Source organism: Oncorhynchus mykiss, chromosome 17, assembly GCF_057628025.1.
Source record: "Oncorhynchus mykiss isolate SJ-2025 chromosome 17, ASM5762802v1, whole genome shotgun sequence".
Lineage (NCBI taxonomy): Eukaryota > Metazoa > Chordata > Actinopteri > Salmoniformes > Salmonidae > Oncorhynchus > Oncorhynchus mykiss.
The window spans coordinates 61,407,654-61,419,223 of NC_143038.1; the positions used below are offsets into that span (position 1 = coordinate 61,407,654).

The following is an 11,570-nucleotide window of genomic DNA, read 5'->3' on the forward strand; positions in this document are numbered from 1 at the left end:
TCTGTCTGTCTGTCTGTCTGTCTGTCTGTCTGTCTGTCTGTCTGTCTGTCTGTCTGTCTGTCTGTCTGTCTGTCTGTCTGTCTGTCTGTCTCTCCCTCCCTCCCTCCCTCCCTCCCTCCCTCCCTCCCTCCCTCTCTCTCTCTCCAGGGTGAGTTCTACAACATTGGGAAGCACCAGGAGCCTCCGTTCTCCTCCACGCCCTTCTCCCTGCCTCCTCAAGTTTGGCTTCAAGAAGCCAGACCACAGTAATTCTTATGTTCTTGATAAGAGCTTATGACCGAATTATACACTCTACAAGACATTACTTTATTACTGCAATTATTGGTTGGATTTGTATCAAACCTTGTGACCGAGTTCTCAATGGCACTCATAAACATGCCATTGTTTACTTTCTCTTTACTGCATGTCCTGAACAAATCCTTCTCTGAATGATATGAATGGGAGTCTGAAAATATGAATCTATTAGATTTGCAGACATAACCAAGGGAATAGCTTAGATTGTTCTTCTTTGCACAATGTTTGCTCCATGCTCTCTGCGTTATTTACAGAATGGGTAGCCAAGTATCAGTCAGCCCATTTCTCAAGCAGCTCTTCCTGGTTCAGAGAAGTGAATCAAAGGCCATGCGAATCTCTTCTCCTTTCACTCTGCCCTGCCGCCAGCTAGGGAGCAACAACAACAGAAGAGATCCACTTTCTTACCAGTGCATGAGGTAGGTAACTACAGAGTCGTGCATACAAAATAGACTGGCCTGTTTCTCTCTGTCAATTTAAAAGTTCTCTCTTTTACAGAAGTGTGTCAGGTTGAGGTGAGAACCCCATTTTATCATTTGTGCTAATATGTACATACCGGAAGTGTTTTGCAGGTATTCGGGGGAAAATGTATTGTAGGGTAATTTTATGAAAGCTGTCACTCCTCAATCTCCACTAAGTAAGCAGGCTAGATGGTGGGTTGACATGGTCATACAGTGTGGAAATGATACAGTATTTCAAAAGTGCTATCTTTTTCCCTGGGTAATTGAGAAACTGTCTATATGATTAGAGGTTTTAAACATTCTCTATTAGCGGTTTTAAACATTCTTCATTTGCTCAAGCGAGGTAAAAAAAACAACACATAAAACTGATTCCAATGGGGAAGCAATCAACAAACAGCTAACTTTCTATAGATACAGACAGTGGTGTAAAGTACTTAAATAAAAATACTTTAAAGTACTACTTCAAAAGTTTTTGGGGGTATCTGTACTTTACTATATATATTCTTGACTACTTTTCATTTTACTTCACTACATTCCTAAAACAAATAATGTACTACATACATTTTCCTTGACACCCAAAAGTACTCTTTACATTTTGAATGCTTAGCAGGACAGGGAAATGGTCCAATTCATACACTTATCAAGAGAACATCCCTGGTTATCTTTACTGCCTCTGATCTGGTGGACTCACTTAACACAAATGCTTTGTTTGTAAATGATGTCTAAGTGTTGCAGTGTGCCTACCCCTGGCTATCTGTACATTTTTAAACAAGAAAATGGTGTTGTCTGCCTTGCTTAATATAAGGAATTGGAAAGTATTTATACTTTTACTTTTGATACTTAATTATATATAAAACCAAATACTTTTAGATTTTTACTCAAGTAGTATTTTACAGGGTGACTTCACTTTTACTTGAGTCATTTTCTATTAAGGTATCTATACTTTACTCAAGTATGACAATGGGGTACTTTGTCTATCACTGGATACAGAGTTCCTTGAGAAACACACCAGTCACATGTCTGTGAACCCAAGAAGGTGCCAATGCTCCGTAAAAGGATTTCAAATATGGGACTTTGTGTCACAAAGTGTTGATGGTATTAAGGGAAGCTGCATGCAACAAAACAGGAAGTATTTGTCCATTCTAGAAATTCCCCTGCTCAGTTTTAAGATTGTGGCAAAATATGGTTTCATTATTGGTCAAAAGAAACCAAGTCAGACGTAGGTCAATATTAGTGTTGAGACTACAGTGCACGTGTCTAGAGAGAAAATCAGTGCAGGGGAAAATAAGGCTTTACACAGGAAACTGTTCAACCTTAATGCTCCTCCCATGAAAACGGAAGCCTAAAAGTCATAAGATATGATCATTCCCAATTCCATTCATTAGACAATAAACAATACACCTGTATTGTAATGTAGATATATTAGTGTTTGTTCATCTTCCCTACAGGTGACTGCAGTCAAAATGTCTCCATGCTGTTTGTTGGCTCTGTTGGCTGTAATCTCATTAACTCTGGCTGCCAGCCCTGGAGTCAAGGTCAAACTCACAGACAAGGGCATTGAATATGGTATGTTTGAGGCAAGGGCAATAACATTACATGGTTTTAGATCAAGATGAGGCTGTGTATTATGATCATGTGGCAAATACATATACTATCCTCCTCACAGCCCATTCTGCCTCAATGCCTTGCTCTCTGCTGTCCACAGGTAAACAGATTGGGATGGCATCTCTGCAACAGAAGCTTAAGACCATGAAGGTCCCAGATCTCTCTGGAACAGAGAAAGTGCCTCCCATTGGGAAGGTCAAGTACAGTTTGACAGGGTAAAGGACAACAATGTCTTTTCCCCAAAAAAATACATTGTTAATTGTCTGCTTATCTCATGTCATCACTTGTTGATTATCAACTGTGTTTACAAATGCTATAGTGTTCACAACATGCCCCTATCCTACCAACTATGTACTGTGTTCTAACCTCCAGAATGACCATAGTGAATCTGGGACTTCCCAAGTCTGCTTTGGTACTGATGCCAGGTACTGGAGTCAGGCTGGCTATTACTAATGCCTTCATCAACCTGCACGGGAACTGGAGGGTCCGATACTTCAGGTTCATGTGAGTTCATGGGGGAGGGTCTGAACACCCAGTGCATCCCCAGGACCAGGATGGAACAAGACTAAAACACTGAATAATTTTATCTTGGGTCTGCCTATCCATACCCCAAAGGACTCAAACAACATTATTTTCTTGTTAACAATCTAGACAAGACCGTGGCTCCTTCGACCTGGCGGTAAATGGACTCACCATCACTGCCGATATTGCAATCAAGAGTGATGAAACTGGCAGGCCAACGGTCAGCACTGTCAACTGTGTGGCCAACGTGGGCAGCGCCCGCATCAAGTTCCATGGCGGGGCCAGGTACATGGAGTATATAGAGGCACTTAACACTATGCTGTACTTAAAACGTTGTGAGAACACATGTTATTGATTTAGGAATCATCAAACCACAATGTTAAAAAATGATTGCAATGTGGATTTACTTGTTTCTTCAAATGCTTTGGTTCCTGTTTTCCAGCTGGCTTTACAATCTTTTCAAGTCCTACATTGACAAGGCCCTGCGCAGTGCTCTGCAGAAACAGGTGAGGGACAGTGTAATGCCAGACTTCAAACTCAAATGAATCCTTTTCGGTTCTCTTGACAATAACAATGCCTCTGTTCAATATTACAGATCTGCCCCCTAGTGGCTGATGTTATTACTGACATGAACCCACACCTCAAAACGTTCAATGGTAAAACAAGATTTAAAGGCCAAATGCAGCCAGTTTTATATCAAATAATTTCTGGGTAACAATTAAGTACATTATTGTAATACATTTATATTCAAATGAATAAAAATAGTTTTTATTTTATGTTATTCCAGTGACAAATTCTGGTGTTATTCATAGGCTACTAAATGGATCCTAAATATTTATTTTCTGCCATCTTGAAGTTCTAGCCAAAGTGGACCAGTATGCTGAAATTGAATATTCCATGGTGACATCACCCACCATTTCAAAGTCCTCCATTGAATTCAGCTTGAAGGTAAAAACTTCAGACTCCCAATCTACCTTTCAACGCTACAAGTAAGGCAAGATGTCAATTCTCCCTCTCTCTCTGTCTTCCTCTCTCTCTCTGTATCCCTCTCTCTCTGACTCTCCCTCTAACACACTCTCTGTCTGTCTGTCTGTCTGTCTGTCTGTCTGTCTGTCTGTCTGTCTGTCTGTCTGTCTGTCTGTCTGTCTGTCTGTCTGTCTGTCTGTCTGTCTCTCTCTCTCTCTCTCTCTCTCTCTCTCTCTCTCTCTCTCTGTATCCCTCTCTCTCTGACTCTCCCTCTAACACACTCTCTGTCTGTCTGTCTGTCTGTCTGTCTGTCTGTCTGTCTGTCTGTCTGTCTGTCTGTCTGTCTGTGTCTCTCTCTCTCTCTCTCTCTCTCTCTCTCTCTCTCTCTCTCTCTCTCTCTCTCTCTCTCTCTCTCCAGGGTGAGTTCTACAACATTGGGAAGCACCAGGAGCCTCCGTTCTCTCCCACGCCCTTCTCGCTGCCTCCTCAGGACAACAACATGCTCTACATCGGGGTCTCTTCCTTCACCCCCAACTCTGCAGGCTTTGTGTACAACAATGCTGGAGCACTCAGCCTATATGTCACAGATGATATGGTGAGTCTGAATCTGATTCCCATCTACAGGGAGTGAGGTTTAACATAGTCCCATCTGCCTCAGGGGTGAGGTTAAACATAACTGTTTTCCCCCGACAGATCCCTCCTAGCTCTCCCATCCGTCTGAACACTGGAACGTTTGGAGTCTTCATTCCAGAGGTGATACACCAGACCCCACGTTCACTATTCGACCTCCATATCATATGACTTCATTTGTTTAGAAAAAAACAATCTATGAAATTAGTTTGGCTTTAGTGTCCATCCAGAGATGGAAATTAGCCTTTTGTTCAAACACATTTACTCTGAGTTTGTATCTAAGAGAAGATAAAGTGAACATTCTTCTCAGGATTAAAGAAAGATGATGTGTGTTGTTTCAGATAGTGAAGCGTTTTCCTGGAATGATGATGAAACTGCTGGTGAAGACGGTGAAGGAGCCCACCATCTCTCTTGAGCCCAACAACGTGACAGTCCAGGCCAGCGGCACAGTGACGGCCTACGCCATCCAGCCCAACACCACGCTCTCTCCCCTCTTTGTCCTCAACATGGTCAGTCAGTCTGTCAGTCACTCAGGAAGTAGAATACTGTAGCTTAGACTGTGAGAGTGATAATTAACTCTACTTTCTCTATCTCTGCAGGAGGGTAGTGTCAGCGCTCAAATGAACGTGACTGGGGTGAAGCTGGCTGGGGCTATCACTCTGAACAAGTGAGTATGATTGGTGCAAAAGGGGGGGGAGAAGCCCTTCAAACACTGACCAAAGTAAATGAATACTGTCTGCTTTTCACAGAATTGAGATGACATTGGGAACTAGTTATGTGGGACAATTTCAGGTAAGAATGATATTTTCAGAGCTTATGACATGCATATAACTTGCTAACACTGAACCACTGAACCTAAACAATGACATTATATCAAACAGGTTCAATCCCTTGACAACATCTTCCTGATGGTTCTGAAAGTGGTTGTGATACCTAAGGTCAATGGTGAGTTATTTATTTCCATGTTTATTTATATTCATTGTTTCTGCACTGATTGGCCACTGGAAAACCATGTGTTTGTATCTTATAGCTCGCCTAGAGAAGGGTTTTCCCCTGCCCACTATTGGAAAGATGAACCTTATCAACACTCAACTGCAAGTCCTGAAGGTACAGTCAGATATCTAAGAGCTCATTGCTTCCTACATCTCTTCTCATGTCCAATATCTCTTATACTGTAGCCAGTGTGTGTCCTATATTTGACAAACTACTGTTGCTCTTCTGTCTCCAGGACTACATGCTGATTGGGACAGATGTTCAGTTCACAGGATAAGTGCCATGTAAATCCCAGTGCAAGTCATCATTAATCGATGATTGATCATGCATCAAATCATAAATCAAATCAAACCAATGAGACATGTAATTAATGTTTGCAAATCAAATCTATTATACTGTACATATATACTCTCAAACAATGCGCCACATTCTGAAATGAAATACTGTATCTTCCAATCTTTTCAGTATTCTACTACTATTCAGTGTTGTAATTTATATTGAATACATTTGTATAAATAAACAAATATCAGTAAAGCTTTCTTTTATTCGACAACAGTCTTCTTCAGCCTTCAGTCTGTTGTCTCTGGTTTGAGGTAACATCTTTGTCCATCAACTGCTGGCTTTATAACGAGCTATGCCCACAAAAAGCCAGCAAAGCACTGCTCAGCACCGTGGTGCCACAAAGGATGTCCACTCCACACTCACCTTCAGGGTACTGTCACACCCTGGTCAAAGTATTTTGTGTTTATCTTTATTTATTTGGTCAGGCCAGGGTGTGGCATGGGTTTGTGTATGTGGTGTGTATTTATGGGGATTGTAGCTAGTGGGGTGTTCTAGCTAAGTCTATGGCTGTCTGAAGTGGTTCTCAATCAGAGGCAGGTGTTTATCGTTGTCTCTGATTGGGAACCATATTTAGGCAGCCATATTCTTTGAGTTTGTCGTGGGTGATTGTTCTTAGTGTTCCTGTCTATGTGTTTTCACCAGATAGGCTGTTTAGGTTTTCGTTACGTTTATTGTTTTGGTAGTGTTTGTGTTTAGTGTGTTACTTCATTAAACATGGATTGCAATAGACACGCCGCATTTTGGTCCGACTCTCCTTCTCACCTAGAAAACCGTTACAGAATCACCCACCACAAAGGGACCAAGCAGCGTGTCAACAGGCAAGAACAGCCCAAAGTGGAGTACAGTATGGACTATACTTCTTGGGAGGAGATAGACAGGTGGGCGGTCGACCCAGGGAGCGTGCCGGAGCCCGCCTGGGATTCGATGGAGCAGTGCGCGGAAGGATATAGGAGAATGGAGTTTGCGAAGCAAGCAAGGCGGCGCGGACGGAGGCCCCATAGTCAGCCCCAAAAATTTCTTGGGGGGGGGCTCAGGGAGAGTGTGGCAGAGTCAGGAGCCAGACCTGAGCCAACTCTCCCTGTTTATCGTGAGGAGCCAAGGAGGAGACCAGAACCAGAGCCGGTGTTGGAGGTGAGCGAAACAGAGACTGTGAAGGAGTTAATGGGGAAATTGGAGGAGAGAGAAATGAGGGAGTTGCTGTGTTGGTGTTTTAAACATGGAATTCGCCCGACGGAGCATGTCGGGGATTTGATGGCACCTGGGTCAGCGCTCCATACTCGTCCTGAGGTGCGTGTTAGTCGGCTGGTGAAGATGGTGCCAGTCTCACGTACCAGGCCTCCTGTGCACCTCCCTAGCCTTGCACGTCCTGTGCCAGCACCGCTCTCAAGATCTCCAGTACGCCTTCACGGTCTAACCCATCCTGTGCCACCTCCACACCCCAGCCCTCCGGTAGCAGCTCCCCGCACCAGGCTTCCTGTGCGTGTCCTCGGCCCAGTACCACCAGTGCCAGCACCACGCATCAGGCCTACAGTGCGCCTCGCCTGTCCAGCGCTGTCGGAGCCCTCCTCCTCTCCAGCGCTGTCGGAGTCTCCCGCCTGTTTAGCGCTGTTAGAGCCTTCCTTCTCTACAGCGCTGCCGGAGTCTCCCGCCTGTTCAGAACTGCCAGTTAGCATAGAGCTGCCAGTTAGCATAGAGCTGCCAGTTAGCATAGAGCTGCCAGTTAGCATAGAGCTGCCAGTTAGCATAAAGCTGCCAGTTAGCATAGAGCTGCCAGTTAGCAAGGAGCTGCCAGTCTGCAAGGAGCTGCCAGTCTGCAAGGAGCTGCCAGTCTGCATAGAGCTGCCAGTCTGCAAGGAGCTGCCTGTCTGCAAGGAGCCGCCAGAGCTGCCTGTCTGCAGGATGCCGCCAAAGCTGCCTGTCTGCAAGGAGCCGCCAGAGCTGCCAGTCTGCAAGGAGCCGCCAGAGCTGCCAGTTAGCATGGAGCAGCCAGGGCCGCCAGTCAGCATGGAGCAGCCAGGGCCGCCAGTCAGCATGGAGCAGCCAGGGCCGCCAGTCAGCATGGAGCAGCCAGGGCCGCCAGTCAGCATGGAGCAGCCAGGGCCGCCAGTCAGCATGGAGCAGCCAGTCAGCATGGAGCAGCCAGTCAGCATGGAGCAGCCAGAGCAGCCAGTCAGCATGGAGCAGCCAGAGCTGCCAGTCAGCATGGAGCAGCCAGTCAGCATGGAGCAGCCAGAGCTGCCAGTCATCATGGAGCAGCCAGTCAGCATGGAGCAGCCAGAGCTGCCAGTCGACCAGACTCTCCCAGATCTGCCAGTCGACCAGACTCTCCCAGATCTGCCAGTCGACCAGACTCTCCCAGATCTGCCAGTCGACCAGACTCTTCCAGATCTGCCAGTCGACCAGACTCTTCCAGATCTGCCAGTCGACCAGACTCTTCCAGATCTGCCAGTCGACCAGACTCTTCCAGATCTGCCAGTCGACCAGACTCTTCCAGATCTGCCAGTCGACCAGACTCTTCCAGATCTGCCAGTCAGCCAGGATCTGCCAGTCAGCCAGGATCTGCCGAAACCATCAGCCAGCCAGGATCTGGTAGATTCATCAACCTGCCTGAGCTTCCTCTCACTCCTGAGCTTCCTCTCACTCCTGAGCTTCCTCTCACTCCTGAGCTTCCCCTCAGTCCCGAGCTGCCTCAGTCCCGAGCTGCCCCTCAGTCCCGATCTGCTCCTCAGTCCAGTGGGGTTCTGGGTGAGGACTACTAGGCCATGGTCGGCGGCGAGGGTGGACTATCCAGGGACGCGAGGAGAAGGGACTAAGACATTGATTGAGTGGGGTCCACGTCCCGCGCCGGAGCCGCCACCATGGACAGACGCCCACCCGGACCCTCCCTATTGTTTTGAGGTGCGTTCGGGAGTCCGCACCTTAGGGGGGGGGTTCTGTCACACCCTGGTCAAAGTATTTTGTGTTTATCTTTATTTATTTGGTCAGGCCAGGGTGTGGCATGGGTTTGTGTATGTGGTGTGTATTTATGGGGATTGTAGCTAGTGGGGTGTTCTAGCTAAGTCTATGGCTGTCTGAAGTGGTTCTCAATCAGAGGCAGGTGTTTATCGTTGTCTCTGATTGGGAACCATATTTAGGCAGCCATATTCTTTGAGTTTGTCGTGGGTGATTGTTCTTAGTGTTCCTGTCTATGTGTTTTCACCAGATAGGCTGTTTAGGTTTTCGTTACGTTTATTGTTTTGGTAGTGTTTGTGTTTAGTGTGTTACTTCATTAAACATGGATTGCAATAGACACGCCGCATTTTGGTCCGACTCTCCTTCTCACCTAGAAAACCGTTACAGGTACAGAGGACAGAGGACCAGAAGACTAGACACTGTGTTGATGGGTCAGACTGAAGCCAGTTGTCCGTCATGGTGATGGTCAGATAGATGTGTAGCTGTGTCACTCAGAGAGGTGTGGCTGAGGGCGTGGCCTCTCAGGCTCTCTGAGTTGGCTGATGTTATCTGTATTCGAGACAGGCCAGTCAGTCACAGTGCAGGAACAGAGCAGGTCTGAACATGGTGCCCCAGTGATGATGGTGTCTCATAATCCCTATAAAAGCACTCATAAGCCATTATAAGCACCTGAAATGGACATGAAATGAAAGATTTGAATCAAATCAAAGTTTGTCATATGCGCCGAATACAACAGGTGTATTAGACCTTACAGTGAAATGCTTACTTACAGGCTCTAACCAATAGTGCAAAAAAGGTATTAGGTGAACAATAGGTCAGTAAAGAAATAAAAACAACAGTAAAAAGACAGTGAAAAACAGTAGCGAGGCTATAAAAGTAGCGAGGCTACATACAGACATCGGTTAGTCTGGCTGATTGAGGTAGTATGTACATGTAGATATGGTTACTTTAATAGAGTATAATTGAGAGAGCGCGAGAGAGAAGTATTTTTTATTATTATTTATTGAATATTCGAAACATACAATATAACTGCAGTGAAGCCGCTCAATAACTACATCATACCAGTCATCCAACAGATTCCCATTCAGGGAGACACACACAAGCATTCAGATTCAATGTCCTGCTCAAGGGCATGTTGACCAATCTACCACCAGGCCAAAAAACATGAACCCGAACCCTCCAAGATCCCCCCCCCCCCCCCCCCTTCCCCCCCACAGTTCCCCAATAGCTGTCCCTCAACCATTCGACAGCTAGTAAAAAATACAATTAATTCCATTCCCCACCCCAAGATCCCCCCTATGCACCAGCAACCAAGAGAATGATGAACCCCCACCCCAAGATCCCCCCTATGCACCAGCAACCAAGAGAATGATGAACCCCCACCCCAAGATCCCCCCTATGCACCAGCAACCAAGAGAATGAACCCCCACCCCAAGATCCCCCCTATGCACCAGCAACCAAGAGAATGAACCCCCACCCCAAGATCCCCCCTATGCACCAGCAACCAAGAGAATGAACCCCCACCCCAAGATCCCCCCTATGCATCAGCAACCAAGAGAATGAACCCCCACCCCAAGATCCCCCCTATGCACCAGCAACCAAGAGAATGAACCCCCACCCCAAGATCCCCCCTATGCACCAGCAACCAAGAGAATGAACCCCCACCCCAAGATCCCCCCTATGCACCAGCAACCAAGAGAATGAACCCCCACCCCAAGATCCCCCCTATGCACCAGCAACCAAGAGAATGAATTAAAGAGAAAAAAGGAAAAGAGAAGAAAACAACAACGCAAAAAAATATATATATAAATAAAACAACAATTTATAACAAAGGACATAAAGGACAAGTGAAATCATAACAGCAATGCCAACTGTATATGTTTGTGTGCATGTCTGGCACTATTACATGTATGTGTGTGTTCTTGTATGTGTTTATTTGAATGAGAGTGTGTGTATGTATATGTACATGCATGTGTACAAACACCTGCACGGCATCAGCCTCAGACAAACCGGCATTAGTTGTAAAAACACTGCCACTTAGTGTCATTCAAATGTACTTTTATGTTTTATTTTGACTTTTTTTATTTTTTACTTTTATCTTTGACCATCATTCTCTCTCTCACACAGCAACTCCACTCCCACTTGTCTCCAATTCCACATCCTAACCCTCAGCTTCCCTCCGCCCATCCCATCTATCTCTGCTGGCCACACACTTCGGGTTTCTACGCAACACATATCTTTCAACTATGCTGTGATGTTTAACGTACAATTTCAATCTATCTAATTGAATAGAATCTACAGATTGCGTGTTGAAGATAAATACTTTTACTAAGAGTATTAGTATATTTGTTACGGTGAGTGAATGAGGACCCAAAAGCGAACTAACTTAAACAGAGCTTCTTTAATAACCAAACTGTGGTAGGCTCAGATAGACCGGCAGATTCCGACAGGACAGGACAAGGTTACAGCAAACATGACGATAGTCTGGCTCAGGCATGAAACACAACAAACAAGAATCCGACAAGGACAGGAACAAAAACAGAGAGAGATATAGGGACCTAATCAGAGGGAAAAAGGGAACAGGTGGGAAACGGGGTGAATGGGTAGTTAGGAGGAGACAAGGAACAGCTGGGGGAAAGCGGGGGAGAAAAGGTAACCTAATAACGACCAGCAGAGGGAGACAGGGTGAAGGGAAAGGACAGAGACAAGACACAACATGACAGTACATGACAGTACCCCCCCACTCACCGAGCGCCTCCTGGCGCACTCGAGGAGGAAACCTGGCGGCAACGGAGGAAATCCTCGATC

General features: G+C 45.8%; 1 protein-coding gene across 1 annotated transcript; it reads left to right on the plus strand.

The window, feature by feature from the left end:
* Positions 1-651: 651 nt before the first annotated feature.
* On the plus strand, positions 652-5,990 carry lbp/bpi-2 (LBP (LPS binding protein)/BPI (bactericidal/permeability-increasing protein) like-2). Its single transcript, NM_001124198.1, is given in 16 exon segments — positions 652-710; positions 2,201-2,318; positions 2,458-2,572; positions 2,730-2,861; positions 3,009-3,164; positions 3,322-3,385; positions 3,475-3,535; positions 3,736-3,827; positions 4,264-4,440; positions 4,539-4,598; positions 4,817-4,984; positions 5,075-5,142; positions 5,225-5,267; positions 5,357-5,420; positions 5,506-5,582; positions 5,704-5,990. Coding segments are annotated over 15 exon segments (1,422 nt in total). The 5' UTR covers positions 652-710; positions 2,201-2,215; the 3' UTR covers positions 5,746-5,990.
* Positions 5,991-11,570: the final 5,580 nt, after the last annotated feature.